This window comes from Cloeon dipterum, chromosome 2 (genome assembly GCF_949628265.1).
Source record: "Cloeon dipterum chromosome 2, ieCloDipt1.1, whole genome shotgun sequence".
In the NCBI taxonomy this organism is placed as follows: Eukaryota; Metazoa; Arthropoda; class Insecta; order Ephemeroptera; family Baetidae; genus Cloeon; species Cloeon dipterum.
The window spans coordinates 13456839-13475284 of NC_088787.1; the positions used below are offsets into that span (position 1 = coordinate 13456839).

General features: G+C 41.4%; 2 protein-coding genes across 6 annotated transcripts in view; one reads left to right on the plus strand and one right to left on the minus strand.

Moving 5' to 3' along the window:
- Nucleotides 1-18446, minus strand: part of Ten-a (tenascin accessory) — a 336505-nt gene that overhangs the window by 174859 nt on the left and 143200 nt on the right. For all 5 annotated transcript variants that reach the window (XM_065481647.1, XM_065481650.1, XM_065481649.1 and 2 more), the window contains one exon: nucleotides 2593-2922. In XM_065481647.1, coding sequence (XP_065337719.1) covers nucleotides 2593-2848 — 256 coding nt within the window. In that variant the 5' untranslated portion in view covers nucleotides 2849-2922. The remainder of the gene's footprint in view (nucleotides 1-2592; nucleotides 2923-18446) is intronic.
- Nucleotides 1-18446, plus strand: part of Mic26-27 (MICOS subunit 26/27) — a 266434-nt gene that overhangs the window by 47505 nt on the left and 200483 nt on the right. The gene's annotated exons all lie outside the window — the stretch shown is intronic.

An 18446-nucleotide genomic window follows, 5' to 3' on the forward strand; every position in this document is an offset into this window, starting at 1 on the left:
ATCTAGTCAAAACAGCAATCTCGCCAGTAATCGCAGTGATATCAGTCACTACAACCTCCTGGGTCTCACCCGCAAGCACCTTCCCGCGCGCGATCTTTAATTTATCACGCAAACTTGTCAACGAATCATCCGCCGTGAAATCAATTTGATGGACTTCGCACTCTCTCTTCACATATTTCTCCTCTAAACGGTCGTACTCAATTATGAGTCGATCCATCTTCACTCTGAACTTAATTCAAATCAAAAACTTAAACTTAAATTTAACTCTCAAACTCTATTTATCTTTAAACACAAAATAAACTATTAATCTAATTCTCTACTCGAATCGGAAAAACAGCTCAAAAATTCATACGATTTTACGCATCTATTTTATCTACAAATATTCACGCTAGTCGAATTCAACAAAATTCTAGTCGCACTACAATTTCGGAAAAAATGCGTGCCGCCCCAGAAATGAACAAACAGCCGCAAGAGAACGCACCACAAAAATTTCTAAGTACCACGAATTTCAGCAATGGTATCGCGATACAAGAGAACTGTCTCATCTAATATGGAAAACAATTTAAACTACGCTGGGGGAACCGAAATGTCGCATTTGACACATATAAGGGATGCCATATCGCAAACTTTGCTCTATTAAAGAATTTAGGGATGCCAGCTATTGTACCTCCAATAGCAGAGGAAAATACAAGATTCTAATCCAGATTAATCCTAATTAATAGAAGATGGGTTCGGTGCAGACCTCGGTTCCGTGGAAATAACAAATATGCTCACTTTGAAAAGGCGAAAAAAATGAATAATATTGGCGAATACTTTGGATAAAAAGAAAATATATTCGTCGGATTTATTACACAAATTACGAAACCTATGGTGATGTGCGTAGCGATAATGTGTAGCGACAAATATATAAAAAAATAGGAAAGGGTTAGTAAAGGGGTAACAAGTTTAGATATTGAAATAATTGCGCTTATCAAAAAATTCTACTCAACAATTCTTCTATCGGTAGGGTCTCTAATCACAAGTCTATCTTGTCGTCGTTCTTCTCACGGCTCAAAGGGTATGGTCAGTTTGGCGCATGCAGAGTGGAATTGGGTTGGTCGTTCCACGCGGACACAATTGGCGATGCCCGTACCTCTCCTGTACGATGCCCAGGAAGGCGCTGCAGGCCGTCGGTGTTAGAAATACCAAACGGCCCCGCAGGGCACCTGAGGGTAGCGAATTAAATAGTCAGATAATGGCCCGATAAATTAATGTGCACAAAAGTCACATAAATAAGGTAGAAGCCCAAATAAAAACTCACTTACGTTTGAAATTTCAAAAGGGAGTTAAGAAATCCGATCGGACAAAGATCGTTGGTTGGCAAATAGCACACCAGCTTGCGTGCTATGCCTTTTGGTGGTTTTCGGGCCTCTGACTATTAAATCACCGTGAGTGCAACGCATTGCACTCCCCTCATGCGCCTGCGAGGTATCCCAAATATCGCAATAGTTGGGGTTCTCAGCATGCGGTAAATGATTTTTACATGACTTTAATTTTGTCGTTTGACTCACATAAAATTAAGATAAGCGCAATTTGAAGAAAAGGGAGATAGTAAGAGAGAAAGAAAATTACAAAAATTAAAATAAATCACTCGTCTGTTTGAATAATTTATGTGTTAATTTCGTCAAATGCCAATTAATCAATACAACGTTATAACTTATGAAAGGTAAAGAGCTATAGTCTTATAGTTTAGCATTTACCGAGAAGGTGCTTTCACGCACGTGAAAATGACCAAGGGACCGACAGTTCTTTTACTTCTCCTTTTAACAGAAAGAAGATGCAACAAATATACAAAAGATGATATCAGAATTTCAAAAGTAAGTAAGGATTTGAAAGCTGTTGAATTGAGAAATGTATTGCACAATCTTTGAATGCATTATCGACAAGTCCTAACGGTAAAATTCCTGATATATTATGACTCTCAGAAATTTAATAACACGGAATTTGCTGCTGCTTCTATTCAAAGCCTTATAAATTGATCCTTTTCACCTTATCAAGCTGTCGAGATCCGCGGTGTAACGATGAAATAAATTTATAATATACACACTGCAAGAAGTAAATAAGTGCAAGACTTGGGACTACGCATTTCTTCATAACAACCTCAGCCATCGCCCTCTTTATTGCCAATTAAGTCCGCTGGCGTTTTATTAGCGGCGGAAATTCGCACATTAAACATGACGCTTGAAGCGAGAAAATTTTATCGGCAAGTGACGACACCTTCGCTTGGAAAAATAATTGCACGCGCCACGCCACCGTAATACGTCACATGCAATTTATTGCTTCTAGTTGATAAATGGAAGAGAAATATTAAATTAAAATAAAAAGTGGAAGCCAAGAGTCAGTTCAAGGAAGCATTGTTTTTTATTTTTCATTTAGAGCAAACTATCTCGCAAAATTTAACGACCAGGAAAACTTTTTAAGCGTATAGAAACAAAACCTAAACAACAAGATTAGACTTAATAACTTTTCTTTTTAAAAAAGCAAAAATGTCCATGAAAACCTTATTCAAATTTTAGGCATGCCAAAACGCGCCCACGAAACTGTGCATCTCACCTGTGTAAACGGCGTTGGTGGCCGTGCTGTAGACGGCGGGCGTGGGGCTGGTCCTCTGGGTCTTGTTCCTGGGCACGTTGGTGCTGGTGTTGATGATGGGAGGCGTGCCTTCCTCCTCGGAGGTGCTGTACTGGCGATCACGCCACTCGCGGCTCCTCTGTCTCCGCAGTCTGCCGGCGGTGCCTGTGGTGGCTGCTGAGGCAGCGATGCTGGCACTGCCCCCGCTGCTGCTGCGGGCCCTGCGGCCTGCGTCCATGGCGCCTGCGTTCGAGAACCCTGTAGCTGCTCAAAGCCGCTCTATCTCGCCGGCGTCATGCTGCCATATCGTACCTGTTGAGCACACCAAATACACTTCCTTCAATGCGTTTACTCCACTCTGCGCTTCATCCCCCGCAACAGCAGCTCGTCTCTGCTGCGCGGATCGGATGTCAAAGAGGGGAAGGGGGTTGTTATTTTGTTTGTCATGTTGGATTTTTTTACCAAAAAATGTTTTAACATTAATTCTTTTCCCCAAATCAAATCTTTTCTGGGAATAAAAGTAGAGGTCTCAGCCAGCCGGAGAAAAAGGGTAAAAACATTATAAAGTACGGTCCTTCGGGCCGTTTAGCACTATCAAATTTCACGTTTAAAATGTTGTCAGCCGCACCAGCCGCCAGCCGCCGGGCGGAAAATTCATCTAAGTCAGTCCGCCAGCCGGCACCTTAAATCTCACAACTGAGACCTCTAAATAAAAGAGAAATAACTGAGAATCACGTGAAAATAAATAATGCTACTTCATTTTATACGTAGATTGCCTGTCCGCCTACCCGCCCGCCCGCCCGCCCGCCAACTGAGCATAAAATATTCCAGGACACGCACCGAGCAGCTCGCAAGCCCCGACAAATGGCTCTAATTAGCACAGCAAAATCCTGGCAAAAGCGTGCGATTGATTTTATCAGAGGGCTGATTGTTTTCAGTAAACAACAAAACGACTAGCAAACAAAGCAGTGCGCGGAAAAGGGGCAGATAGAATTACACGAATCAGTCGGAGAGTGAGCTGGTGAGATGCCTGCGTCTTCATTTGGTAGTCATGGAAACCGACGGGGCGGTTGTTAGGGAGGTAAAAATTTTGGACAGCAGCCTCTGAAATTTCATCTCGCACCTTTCGCGAGCGGGGAGAGAGCAACACCTGTAAATAAAATACGCCCGGAGGCCGGAAAAATATAAATCCCTCTTTCTCTTTCTTTCTCACTGCGCTCTCGTCGACATCGTCGTCGTCGGAAGTAGCAGTGGAAAATAAGCGGATTAAATTCGGGCCCGTGTATATAAGTGGGAGCGGGAGAGGGCGACTGCCGAGAACAAAATGAAATATAAAGAAGTGGCGAAAGACGCCGCTAATTAGAGCTGAAAGTTGATGGCTTAGCGGCTGGAGGCAGTAATTTGCGCGCCGGCCGGAGACTTTCGACAAAGCGAGAGCAGCTGCAATACACAGTACCCTTGAAATCAAACGGAAAACCGCATTGCTGGAGGTGGGATTCTTAGTTGACTTGAGAAACTTTTCCAAAATCAGATTTATTTAATCCCTTGTTAATTAGCATGATGTCTCTTTGATTAAAAAAACGGGCTTAAGAGAAAAGAGAGCGGTTTTCTGAACAAGTTCCAAATATTAAAAAAAAAAATTGCCTCTATTACCAATGTATAATAATGCTCTCGTTATTCTCGAGACTTAATACAGTCGGATGGCTTAAAATCTCTCCCCGCAAAATGCACTTAATGAGAAAAGAGCCCAAGTATTAACTGCAGAGTAAATAGACATTACCACCGGAGGGAGTATTGTTTGCGAGTTTAATTAAATTCTTGCTGCCTCCTCCACGTGTCGTTTTCTCTCTTTCGCTCACTCTCTCAAGGAAATATCACACACACACCTTTTTTATTATTATTGTGCAAACACATAATAAAAAGCCCGCTCGCAGCCAGACGGTATTGCCCGACCATTAACGGTCCATGGGCAAATAATGTGGGGAAGGAAAACTTAACAATGCCTATGGTGGGCGATAAAAACTAAGTGGCCCTAGGTTATTGCTATTGGCCCCGAGTTGGTTGATCAAGAAAGGGGTGCTGCTTCGGCCTAGGGGTGGCACTAAGGGCGCCAGATTAGAGCCGCATTGTGGCTGGCTGGGTGCCGCGCCGAGCATCGTTGTTTATCCTCGTATTTTTTTTGCCAAGTGTGCATCCTGCGTAATGAAAAATAAATGGACGGCCACTGTCTAGTCGCGGAATCTGCGGGCGCAATGCTTGTTTTGGCAGACATTTTGCCCTTTTTTCCGCAAGACTCGTTGCTTTTTGCGCCAAAATTGTAACGGACGAGATGTGTTGTTGGTGCTATTAAGTTGTCCCTCCCTTTATGCCAGAAAACATAAAAGTGCTCTTTCCAGAATTAGAAAGATGGTCATTTCCTGTCCACAAGAAAAGCTAGAATATCAACACCTCAATAATTTTGGAGCTATTTTCGTTCTGTAATCATGTTCACCGTCTAATTTTAAAATCAGTGAATAAAAGGAAAAGCACTCGCAGGAATTTTAATGAAACAATCGTCTGAACAAATTGACCAAGGATGGGTGGCTGAGAATGATTTTTGAAGGAAAAAAATTGCTATAGGATATTAACTGAAACAACGAAAAGCTCTAAATGCTGGCGAGTTTTGGGGAGCTGAAACAGTATACTGTCAAGGAAGAGAAAAAGCGATAATTTTTCTTCAAGATTGACTATAATAATACATAGTATTCTTGAAAATTAGTCTACGCAATAGAGAGGTAATTGAATTTTTTGATTTTTTGAGAAAAAAGCATGATTTTTCATTATTTATTTAAGTATCAAATGAATTAATTACTGATTAAATATTTATTAATTATTCATTACAGTTCTGAAGGGCAACTCTGCTCCATACATAAATGATTTTATATGAAAAGGAGGGTAAAGGGAAATAAAATTGGTTCAATGACTCTTAAAGGGTTTTTCCTTTAAAAATTCCTGGAATATGCTCTTAAGTTTTCATTCAGACACAGATTTAGAAGGAGGTTGATCCACGCTGGCGGTAACACTGAACTTGAAAGTTGTTTTCAGACATTTCCACTTATACAAAAGGAGGCAGCAGTTTCATTCTTTAAGCTCTCGTCTTGCCAAACAAATTAACAAATGAGCTCTAGTAGAGTGGATGGTTTTTATTTAAATTTTGTGTGACGCTAACAAATGCAAATTTCTTCTCTATATCATACCGCATTCAATATTGTACGTTTTATTAAAAAGAAAAAAGCTTCTACCCACGTTTAATATTGCAATTAAATCGAATTACATTGTTCTGCAACACTTTGGAGCTTAGTTAGTTGACAAACACTCAGGTTGCAAAACAAAATACCACCGTAGTCAAAATATGGCAGGATTGAGCTTTTTATAGCCGGCAGGCAGAAACCTAATTGAAATGAGTCGATCCTGTGCGCCATTTGGTCATATGAAACCTCTACGAGAACTTTGGAAGAGAAGTAATCCAAACTTAATGCAGTCTTATTGTGAATTATTTTTACAGATTTAATACTGCTGATGAATGAGATAAACGAGTAAATTATTTTTTCTTTAAAAATTCTCTCAGCCACAATCCGCGCGGAGGCAAAGAGCTATTTATATCTCCTGTTTCGCCGTTTCCCACTCTTTTTGTTCAGTAGATGAGATTGAAATATGAATTATAATTTTATGTCAACAGAGGCATAGCTTGAAACTGCAGATGAGTATTTTTATTTCAGAGCTATAGCATGACAAATTGTCAAACGTTGCAAGGTGAAGCGCGCGCACTGAATACAAACGACGGACATCATATTATTATCATCATCTCCATTTCAGGTCCAGTGGGTCGCGGTGGGTGCGTATGCAAAATAGATTGTTTTCCTCGGTGACGTCAGGAGGAAAGAGTTGCCAAGGTGACCGCGGTCGCACGGCAGCAGAATTTTATTCGCGCGCGCTTGCCGGCGGGAGGCCATGCAGAGCGGCTGTTTATCGCATCCTCTGCGGGCTGCATACCCCACTAGACGCAGCGGCAATGGATCAGGTTGCCTATGGTAACAAACAATTCTGCGAGCGTCTGTTTTGATTGAGTGCGTCCGCCGGCGAGTCGGAACATACGAAACACCTGGATGTATCTCCCGGGCGAAATTATTTGCACCACAATGAGCCAGACAGCAGAGCAGGCGGCCGAGGGGTGTGTGCGGTCTCAATGCCCGTCGCGTGGTGTCAAAAAAGTTTCGCTCCGTCAAGTGGAATTAATTAATAAAGGCCCCAGGCGTAAGGATTGTTTGATTCGGTGCGATGTCTAATTGGATTCCGCTCGCGCGCACACACGGCAGTGTGCAAACCACAGGCGCGTCTGCGATTTCGTTTCAACATAGACACTACCGCATACTCGGCGTAGTCATAACAATGCATAGACAAACATACACACGGCGTTTGAAGTATGGAGAGCGAGCCACTCTATCAGTAAATGCAAAAGTTTCTTTCCCAGGGGTGAGTGGGTAGTGTTCAGAACAATTGACCTTGCGTGCGTGCACGGGTTTGAATGAGAGAGTAAATTTGCTCGCTTGATGCTACTGTCCAATCAGAACATTTTTCCATTATTATTTCTGTTTCAATTTGTTCAAGGATCTAACTAATGATTTATTAAACGCAATATGCGTGCAACATTAAATCTATAATTTATCAATTTTCACATATTTTTGCTGCTTCTCTCAAACAATTCTTTCACAAACTGAAAAAATGAGCTTTTAATTTTGTTTGCCTAAAATTATGTATATAATTAAAATATTTTTTAATTTTCAATCTTCACCTAAATATCAGGGACATCTGGTTGCCATTGAAATTGTTTTAGAATGTACCCCTGTGTTATAAGCGAAGAAGAGCTGAACAACAGCCAGTATATTGTGAAGTCGTCTATTGCTCACGGTAGCAAATACAGTATATAAGGATGCGTCAATTTGCATGCTAGCTTTGAGTAAAAATATTTATTTTAGTTCTTGTGTTGTGAGCTGATCATTTGTTCTCAATGTGCAATATCCACAACCAATGAACTTTGTCTATTAAACATTTCCGATTGCTTCACGTCAATCTTTCCACCAGGCGGCACAGAAAGCAACCAAGACGCTTTCCAATAAATACAAGCCAAGGACTAGATGAGCTCGCCTCAGAGTCGTAGGACATGAAACCACTCACAGCTCTACTTTTTTCACATCATCATGTCAAAGTATCGGTTTTCAAATCAAGTCGCTTATGTCTAAACTGGCGGCAACCACGGCAGTTTTTATGCAGCACGTGCAGCACCAATGGAAGTAGGTTGTAATAAGCTTCAAAAGATAAAAAGGACGCTGCCGATCTGCTTTCTGCTGACACACAACTAAAAGCAACGGCAAGCAATCGACGATTCCTCAACCAGTGTGTCTATTTATTCCGCGCATTATGCAGCGGTTGCAAACTTTTCTAATATACACGCGCGCCCACACGGATATCATCAAGTGAGTGCCTCTTCCATGCCCAGAAGCAAGATGAAGTAGGGAGATCCGCAAGGTGAAAATAGACACGACATCTTCCGTAGGAAGTTTATTTTTAAATCCCCATATTTACGATTTGATGTGAAATGGAGCCCTTGGCTCATTTGATCTGTTTATTGTTTTGAAATAAATTAATTGGCTTTCTATGCATACAACTCTCGAGGGAACCCTTGCGGCAAATCAGTCTCCTTGACTTGATGTTGTGAGCTGAAGAAAAAAAGGGAGCGTTGTTGTGATTAATCGAATGACGCACAATCCAACACACAGAGTGCCATTTGTTTGCAATTAGTTTTATAATGATAAAATACACAATGTAGAATTTAATTTGAAACTTGGCAACAACAGTCACCAAAAAATTCATATTTCAATGAAAAACACTATCCATTATTAAACAAATTCCATTCATTGCACCGGTGACCTCGTTTAAAGAGATTTGATGCTGCGAAAGCCTAAAAAATCGTTGTTGCCAATGCATGAACTGAATCTTTTACGATTCTGGTGAAGCCAAAATTGACCTAAGCAGTGCTGCAAATGTTTTAGAAAAGTGGCCGCAAAGTTAGAATGCTTTTCAAAAAATGGTGAGGCCTGTTTTCTCATTTTAAATCCAATTTTATTTCACAAAAAAGAGTCTCCCTAAAAGGTTTCATGCGCTGTTGGACAAATCTCGACGAGAATCGAAATCTGCCATGAAAATGTGGTCAAGCACCGTAGATTTTGGAGAAATTTTTGATAACTTTGAATTTTTACTGTAGCTGAATGGTCCTTCTTTGATAATTGCAAATTATTATATAACCAATTTTTTTTCGATCAACTGCTTATTGCATCGAACAATTCACATAATTTTTAATTGTTGCCCTGTATCAATCCACTCAAAGGTGAAAAGAAGTCGCTATAGCTGGAGCTTTAAAGTACCGGAACGCGAATCTCTATTTTGAAACATCTCCAACGCGAAGCAGCTTTTTCCCTCCACATCAGAGGCAGCGACTTTTAGTGCAGGAGCAAAAAGAGCAAACTGACGGCTGGCCAGGTAAGAAGGAATATGCAGGTCGGTCGGCGGGCGAAGGCGCACAACACACACCAACGAGAGTTTGCATTTCCATATAGATTGAATGTGATCTGCTGGGAATATAATGTTGCCGCGTCAAGTGAGCACCAACCCAGTCCGCATCAGTGTTATTACCATTGGACTCTCGCGCTCCACCACATGGACACGTGTGTGTGTGTGCGTATTCGTTTGCCAGGCACTCGCGCATGATTATGCCGTTCCAGATATGCTCGGTCCGCGTTAATTACTCAGAAAGCAAACTCAGGTAACGCACTGTTTCGCTGTCAAATACATAATTGACGAGCGCATATATACATTTTGCGTGATTGAGCTTCCTGCTGCGATTCGCTGTTCGGAGCATGAAATCAATTCAAGCACAGCTTGAATTAATTTCAGAACTCTTTGATACGAGTTCAGAACCAGTGAAACCACGTAAATCGTTTTCCTCCAGCGCATATATGCTCAATCGAGAGATTTTTCCAGCTCACTGAACACGAATTTTGGTTTCATTTCCGTAATTCAGTGAGTATTCCTAAATCTTGTGATTCTGTTCACCGTGCGTTATAGCTACAAACCAGTTGAATCAGTAAATCGGGTAAATTGATTAATTTGTATGTGATTATAGAGTCCTCTGATTTCAAAGATTTGATATTGTGTCTGTAGCAGAACACGTCGTCAGGGAGAACTTTGAACAGAAAAATGAAATAAATATTCCATCGTTAAAGAAATAAAACTTAAAAATTTAAAATGTATTAAACTATCCCAATTTATAGGGGGAAACACATCTATGTTGAATGTATTGCTTGTTTTACAATGAATATTTATCAGTTTTTTACTACTGAAATCTACTTTTTTTAATTACATCCACTTGCTGATCGATTGCATGTATATACGTCTTATATAGCTTAGAAATTAGAACAATCCAATTTCAGTGATTGACGCTTTATGTTTGATGCAATCAATATAAATTTCACACTCCAGTAAATTACTGGAACTCGGCTAGTGACAAAGAGCGGCGTTTTAATTGCCACCAGATTCCAGGCAGAGCCCAGAGCCTCAATCTTTGCAGTATCCTGGAAAGGAAATGAGCTTGAGAAAAACAAGTAAGTTAGCAACTGCTCGATTAATTCAGCCCGGCGAGCGCTCTCTTGGGCCCTCCTCTTCGCGATAATCAGAGAATCAATCAGAGCCACTCTTTCTCATCACGCACCCTCGGTGTACAAAGTGTTTAATATCCTCCCTGGGTGCGAGCGAGCAAGGAAAAAAACTAATTTAGCATCCGCGTGGAATGATGTGGATTTTCTCTTGCCGACTCACCGGCGTGTATACGCACTCACTCGCAGCGATATTGGATTTTTCCGGGCGGGCACAGTGCGTATGCCATCAGGATTTTAATTACGTGCGCGTCGCTTATTTGTTTAAAGACGACGGAGGACGCAGGACGTGTCATCGCACTCATCTCACCGACGTCAGAGGTGGCAGGCACGAAAAAAGGAAACAGTTTTATCCCCATTTGCGTTGCGCGTTGTTTGCTTTGGCAACGGCGTTGTGTCGTCTTTTTTCTCTCAGGGTGTGAAATCGCATGGTTAGACCTGCCCTTCGACACGTAATTTAGTAATATACACTGGTGCCTTTTTGCTCCTCATTTAGACGGGATTGAGTTGATGTTACTAAACATTATATAAAAACCATTAAATGTTTTAGCTTGACAAAATTGTACAGACAAACTCCCGGCCTTTGAAATTATTTTTATGGCACTAATTTATATTTCTCATTCAGAATAAATTCAAAACACATCCACTTTATCTTCACTTGCCTACGTTGGGTTTTGGTTCGCAAAATCCCAGACGCATCAATAATCATTAGCTTTGGAAATCGCTGATGGTTGTTTTTTATCGTTTTCAATTATCGTTCAAGCTATATAGTTGAGTAGGTTTGTATTATTAAAGGCTCTTTGGCAAACAGAGTCCACAGTACACACTCTGTAGAGGGCTTATGTTTAATGTATTTGATGCTGCGCCTCGCTTATATCCCCTGATGCAATACACAATCCATCCATCAACCCGATCGCTTCACTGCTTGCTTTTCGCGGTGCACGTTAAATTGCAAAACGCAAACTTTATCTAATCACACTGACAATGAGATGCTTTCGAAATGCGAAATTCAATTCATTGCGGCAATCAAGATTTCAAATTTCAATTATGTCTTTAAGATTAGATTTGAGGTGTCATTTTCCTGATTGTGAGCAAATTCATATTTTTTAATAATTGCAATTCCACTCCAAGCTCGATGCATGTAAAATCATCAAAATTAAAAAGTCAAATTTCTATATTTACACATTTTAGAATAATTATCAGTAAATTCATTGTTCATAGGTGAAGGTAGATAAAAATGCTTGAAATTTTAACGGGAATTTCCCATCATAGTTCGATTTTCAGCAATAACATTTGCTAAAATACGTACATTGTCCTTGCAGACATGATAAATTTTTGATGGACGACATTAGAAGAAGTTTAACAGAGTGAATGGGCACTCTGCGGTTGATAGTATTGGACATTAGAGAACGTGCTTAAGAGAGCCTTTCAGAGGATTTATAAGAGCCTTTCTCAGGCAAAGGTTATTAGTGCAAAATAGAAGAGCGAGCAGGAGAGTAATGATTGGTAAATAATGTCCAAGCCTCGAGATGGGGGAGTAAAACTGAGCGAAGCGTTCAGCAGGAATGAAAGCTTTTCAACCCTCGCATCGCAAAGGCCTGCAAGATATTATTTTATGCCGAATAAATACGAAATTGAGTTATTACATTTAGGACACACAGCCAGCTCAAAGTCAGTGAGCTGGTCGACCTTTTAAACTTATTATTACTTTATGAAGCTTGTTCGCGTTTATTTCATTGACGGTGATGAAACGCTGGGCTGCCTCGCGCTTTCGCTTTTTATCCCCTTTGATGCCGGAATAATAATAATAAAAAAATGCGCCGCCCCGCGTATATTGTGAAAGCATTTTGGCGTCATCGCGCTTTATGCGCGCACATAATTTTATTGCAGCGATGTCGCGACTGGCGGTCTTTCACTGCAGCATAATATCGAGTATCGAACGCGTTGATCAAACACGCTAAAAAATGACCAATGAGCTCGTTTTAAGTGAGTTGATAGGAAATAAATTCCGATGCATACTCATCGGAAATTCTTTGAACGATTAAATTTTCATCGTGCTGTTTATTGCGCAGTGATTGATGCGAATGCTGGCCAAATTCGCGACTAATCACCCGAGCCAGTAGATAATGGCCGGCGGATGGTCGTCAATCACCCTGATAGCATTATTTGTATGCGAGTCGCAGCGTCCAGCGGCCACTGCATGCTCAGTTCCTGCACCCCTGCTACTCTTCCACATTACCTTCTACTCCGCAACGTGCATAGAATCCTACAAACAAGCCAAGTGTATGCCATTTATTCGAAAAACAATGAACAAAGGTGATATAAAATTAAAAAAAAAGGAAAGACGTGAATCGATTTTTATTTTGTTCTTGTAAGATGGATGGATGGGCGAGTCGCTCCCCAGTTCTGATTTTTATAGCTTGCTCCGATCTCTCTTCTTCTGAGCAAACACAATTTTGTTCGGCGCAAAATCAATCCGTCGGTCTAATTTGTTATTGTTTGTGAGGTGCGGCGAGGCGCATCTAACGTTTAAATAGGCTCCCCATATATCAGACGGCACGCATGATGGAATTTTCGCAGTGCTCTTTCGGTGAGAGCACTTCCATGAAATCACAATCAAAGAAAATTCATCGCTTGGTCCGTACATACACAATAACTGAGTGAGGGAGAGAGAAAAGAAGCACTTTCGGCGAAAAGCACGATTTTTCCTCATTATTCTGAACCCGCCGTAACTCAATATCGGCGAATAACAATGAAATTCACTCTCGAATTGAATTCAGTCGGCGCTCGCTGCCATATTTATTCCACCGAACGATTGATTTATTGCAAAACAAGCTCCATATCGTCTACTGTGCGCGAGAAAGAGGGCGAAATAATAAACAGAGGGAACTTTGCAGTGAGACGACGAAAGCCAATATAAAAGGTTTCGTGAAAGCCAACACCGAGCGAGCAGCTCGCATCTGCACGCCTTTGCTGGCACCATATTTCCACGACAAAAAGTCCCAATCAAAAGTACTCGAGAGGACTTATAAATGAGAAATGCGCCCCGTGAAAAGAAATTCTCTCTCATATTTCATTTGCCGGCCGGCGTCTCCATAGGAACGACGCTCAGCTTCGGACGGCGGCCAGCAGTGTGAGGTGGACACCGCAAGTGGAGATGCGTGAACTCCAATATCCATGATACCGAACGACCAATACTTTTGTCAAAGTCAGAGCCATCTCCACAAATTTATTTAAACGCAAATCTGCTCTCTTAATATTTTTCGAATTTAAAATATATCTGTTTAGAGAATAAGCTTCAACATATATGATTTTATGTCTCTGCTCAAACCTATTTCCGACAGCCAGATGGTAATGAGAATTCGCGAACCTCTATTCGAGGACTTTAGTTCGACGTTACACGGGGTGGCAGACTTTGCTTTCACCTGCTGCTGGCCCGACAGAAAACCCCTCTCCACTTTTCTAATAAAAGAAAGCTCCTTTCGCACGGGGGCCAGAATGTTTCTATGGAAACTTGTATTGGAACGCGCACAGCCGTTTGTGAATATCGATTTTCATCAAAGGACACCCCGCGCCATGTGTCGCTAATTTTTTCCCCTTTGACCGGCCGCATTGTGTCCTCGACATTTCCATATTACGCAGGCACCTGCTCGACTCCTAGCTAGACGGTCGCCCTTTGAGTTTCGCCAATGAATCAGATTCCGCCTCCGAGATTCTGCAACGGTCGCTCTCTGATTGGTCCTCTTTTTACTAAAGACGAAACTGAAGAGGCAAAAGAGATGCCAGTCGCGCACTCAAGCCCATTGAAACATTTTTGACGGTGGTTTCCCCATACATTCTATATTTTTAACCTTTGAGCATCCGTAACAAAAATATAGTATCTGCAAATGCTTAAATTTTTTATTATTGACGTCAAGAACCTTATCATGAGAGGTGGAAACCTTACAACTTGTTGAAGTGATAGAAAAACATTGTTAAATCCTACTCTCATCAAATGTTGCTGTACTACAAAATTAAAATTTGTGTGGTAGTTTGAAAATTGCGAGTTGATGTAAAATTTTCAAAAAGCTATACGGAAAGCAAGAAATCGTTGTGATTTTGTCATTCATTTGAACGAAATTTTTAGTTAACAATATTTCGCATTATTTATCATTTGTCTCTATTTTATAAACAAAGAGCTATTATAAAATTGAAATTCATTCCTTCCTTTTATATTAATTTTCAAGGGTTTTCTAACAAATTTATAATTCATCAGAAAACTGAGCATTACTGTGCTCATAAAAAAATTATATAGTTTCGGAGAATATATCATGGTGAACGTCGCGAAAATGTTCAATTATTCTTGACAGTTAAACTACTTCTTTGTAGCCTTCTCGCCCAGTGGGAAATTCATTTTAGCTCCATTACAAAATGACGTGTGAGAGATGCAAAGAAGCGGGTTTCCGTCCGCTCGTGTCTTGCTGCGCCAATTTATTTATTCATCGTCCTTTCCTCGCGTGCAGCGGCGGGTTGATAGATTTAGATTATATTCATGAGGCGGGTTGTGTGCGGATATTTTTGTTTTCCTCCCATCTCCTGCTCGCCCACACAAAACTCCGCGATTCAGACGCATACACACAGTGAAAGCAATTTTATTTGATTTATATCAGGGCAGGCGAGTAAATTTCATTTTCATACACTTTTTGCATCCATGCTGTGCACCCAAGAAGTATTATTCACGTCACTTTTCACACAGGATATATAAGCAAACACGAAAAAAGCGGGTCTTGAGCCAATTTCATTTGGTTGAAAGTGTGATAAGGGCTTTTGTTTGCAAATCTACGCGGCTATCCATTTTGCTCGGTGGCTGAATTTGCAAGCATATGATTCCTAAAATAAGCGCGGGCGAATCCGAGGCCTTTCCTCGCCACTGAGAAGGGTATTGTTTTCATGTGTCCCCTGTCAATGTTCTTGTTAAATGCTTAATTAAGGTGGAAATAATGGATCGTAGTGGAAAAATGTGCCCCTGCTCGTGCGGTTGGCCCGGTGTCAACCCTCGATGTTCCCAGCAGCTGCACACCCTCAACAAGTCCTCCAAGTGACGCTAAGCCTTCTTTTGTTCGGCGGCAGCCCTTCCGTGACAGACGCCCTCCGCTAAAATAACGCGTTTTCAATATATGCCCTTTTATATATATATATATCGTGTGCATGCAGGCAGCGTCGGCGGCGCGCTCCTCAATTATTTTCTCCGTAATGGCGGCTGGTGAAAGAGGCGCCTCTTTTATTTGCTCATCACTGCTGAAAAAATAATGCCGCCATCACACAAGCTGACCTCGTTGCTCTAAACGCACGTGCAAAGCCCAAATATTCACGAGCACCCGTGTTTTTTTTTACTTTTATTAATAATGAAGCTGATTAAAGGATGACGGCATTCTTTGATCTGCGGCCACCATCCTGGAAAATATTTAATTAAAAAGGATTTCATAACGCAGAAACAAAAGTTCGCCTCTCGCTGTGCACCGACGGCAAGTTAGTTTATCCGCCGCTTTTTCTGGCTTCAAAGGTCGAAAACTTTTTAATAAAATATGCAAGCATACCGCCGACAGGACCCGAAAAGTCTGAGATTCGTCCGTGAAACACATTCCGCACGTCTCTGCCGGGCAACTTTATTTACGCGGCAACTTCACCGTGAAGGCATTTGGAAATTGCATTATCCCGGCAAAAAGAGGATGCCGGTGTAAAATTCGATTTGACATTGGAAAACTGCTCGCGCTTCCTCCTGCCTCATATTTCGCCGAACAAAATGTCTAGCGGCGCTTCATTGGAAAAGGAGGAAAGTCGGCCCCTGGAGCTCGCTAACTAACGAACTTTTAGGGCGGATCGCTCACTTCTTTCGGGCCTGAACGTCAGTAATAATCTATTTCCGGCGACCACAATTAGCTTAGCAAGTAGCTGGTGGGAAAGAGTAGACGCTGCTTGACAGTCCAAACACGGCTTGGCAAGGGTCAACCGTCAGTTTCAGCTCTAAATGAATGGGCTTGTTACATCACTGGATTGAATTTTCCTGCTTTCACAATCAGTGTAGTGTGGGTAGGCGATTGCGATTGCCTCCCTATATGAAACGAATTTCCTGGAGTTTCCAAGGGAACGGGCATATTCGAGAGAGGTTCTTCAGATGAACATGACTGCGGCTTAGTTGGAGGAGCAATTAAAATTTCACCATTGTTGTGAATCTCTAATCTGTTTCGAGATACGTTTTAAATTTAATGTTCTTTTTACGTTCGGCAGTCGAACAATCTCTATAAATAGTTAAAAGATTTTTTATCTTAAATTACGCCTCCTTATTTTTGTCCGTAGCAAAGGAATTTCCAAATTTGTTACCAAAAAGATCACGCTACCCACAATGCACACGAGTATTGTAAATATATAATATCTGCGTGAAATTTTCAGAAGGTTAATTCTGGGCCTTAAATTTTCTGCTTGAAGCTAGGCTACCGGCTGGACGCAAATACAGTACAGACGACTCTTTCCATTCCCAGCACGCTAGCATCGACTTTTATTTATTCAGCTGCAGAGCTCAGCGGACAGACGACGTCCATAATTGATGCTTCTCGTAAATAAATTATGGCCCAACGATTGCGGTTTCGGGAAACCCATCCGCGTGGTCGTGTGTCTCGTGTTAGCCAGCCAACCGCTGGTCAAAATACATATGTAGGCGCGCACGCGAATAATTTTCGCACCATGTGTCCGATAAGTGCAGAATTAATGTGCGTTCACGAGCGCGGTCGAATGCGAAAATCTGATGGTGTAAATTGTGTGCAAACGCTTGTATGCTTTTACACTGACCAATTCACGTATCTAGAATTTATCAAACAAAAAAATGTTGTGTGATATTCTGAATATATCTATTAAATGAAATGCATTAATGTGTGTTCTACAGACACTTGGCTTGCAGCAAACAACCGTCTCTCCTTCTCGGAAGAACAGACAGAACTGTGTTCTATTTATTTCTTTATTACATTATCTAACTGTGTGATGAATTTTTACACATCAAGCACAGATGTGTCCTGCCGCTTTTGTGATACAAAGAGAGAGAGAGAGTGAGAGAGAGAGAGAGAGCCTCTGGCAGTTGAATTAAAAAAGACGCCGCTCGAGGAGGGCGGGGAGGAGGAGCAGCCACTCGAGTTGCAGCCAGAGCAAGTAACTGACAAGCGAAATTTAATTATTTCACCAACTGACTGCTCCTGCTGGCGTTCAGCACAGACTAATTCCGGATGGAAATTGCTGAATTTTCAGCCTCTTTTAATTTCAAGACGGCCAAATGATTTATGTGAAAGGCGGTGCGTGAGAGCAAATATCTTTATGAGTGACGTGGCTTTAGAATTAATAATTTTATTTTTTTTCACATCAATATCACACCCTGATCCTGTAGCATGCCTCCAAAAAATATAACCGACTGTTAAAACACTAAATAAATAAAAGAGTCTGAGCTTCTAAACTGAGATAAATCAGTTTTGGCCTCCTTGAAGGATGGCAGGATTTATTTTCAGGCAGGGAAAGGTGCATCTCCTTGGGTTATAAATCGTGTTCGCTCAATAAAAGTAATACTCAATCTTTATCTTTGATTGTGAGTTAATACGTGCCTGGATTCACTCTCCAGCTAAATTTCGTGCTTCTGGAAGTAAAAGGGGCAGCTTTCTCGTCTTGGCTCCAGGGGAAAAAAATAGCTGCTGCGAGGGGCCTCAAAAAGAAAAAAAGATCCTGGCACCGATGTGACTAGACTTCATGAGGCATCTGACGTCACGCTGCGAGCGAAAGGCGTGCTACTACAACAGCATCTCAGCCCCTCCTCGCTAATTTACGGCTCAATTAGAGCAAAGGGTTGTCCTCTCGAAAATAAAGAGAACGCCGACGCCGACGCTCTTCTTGTTTTCTTATTATTAGAGCTGATATTATAATGCAATTGGACACCACCACTACAAACAAGCTGCGCCATTTTGCTCTAAGGCTGCGATGATTACCCACCGCGTCGGCTTTCTTTGTTTTCCTTTCAAAGAGGCCCGGAGGTGAATAACACAACGGCCCATACATTTGGCAATGATTTATGAT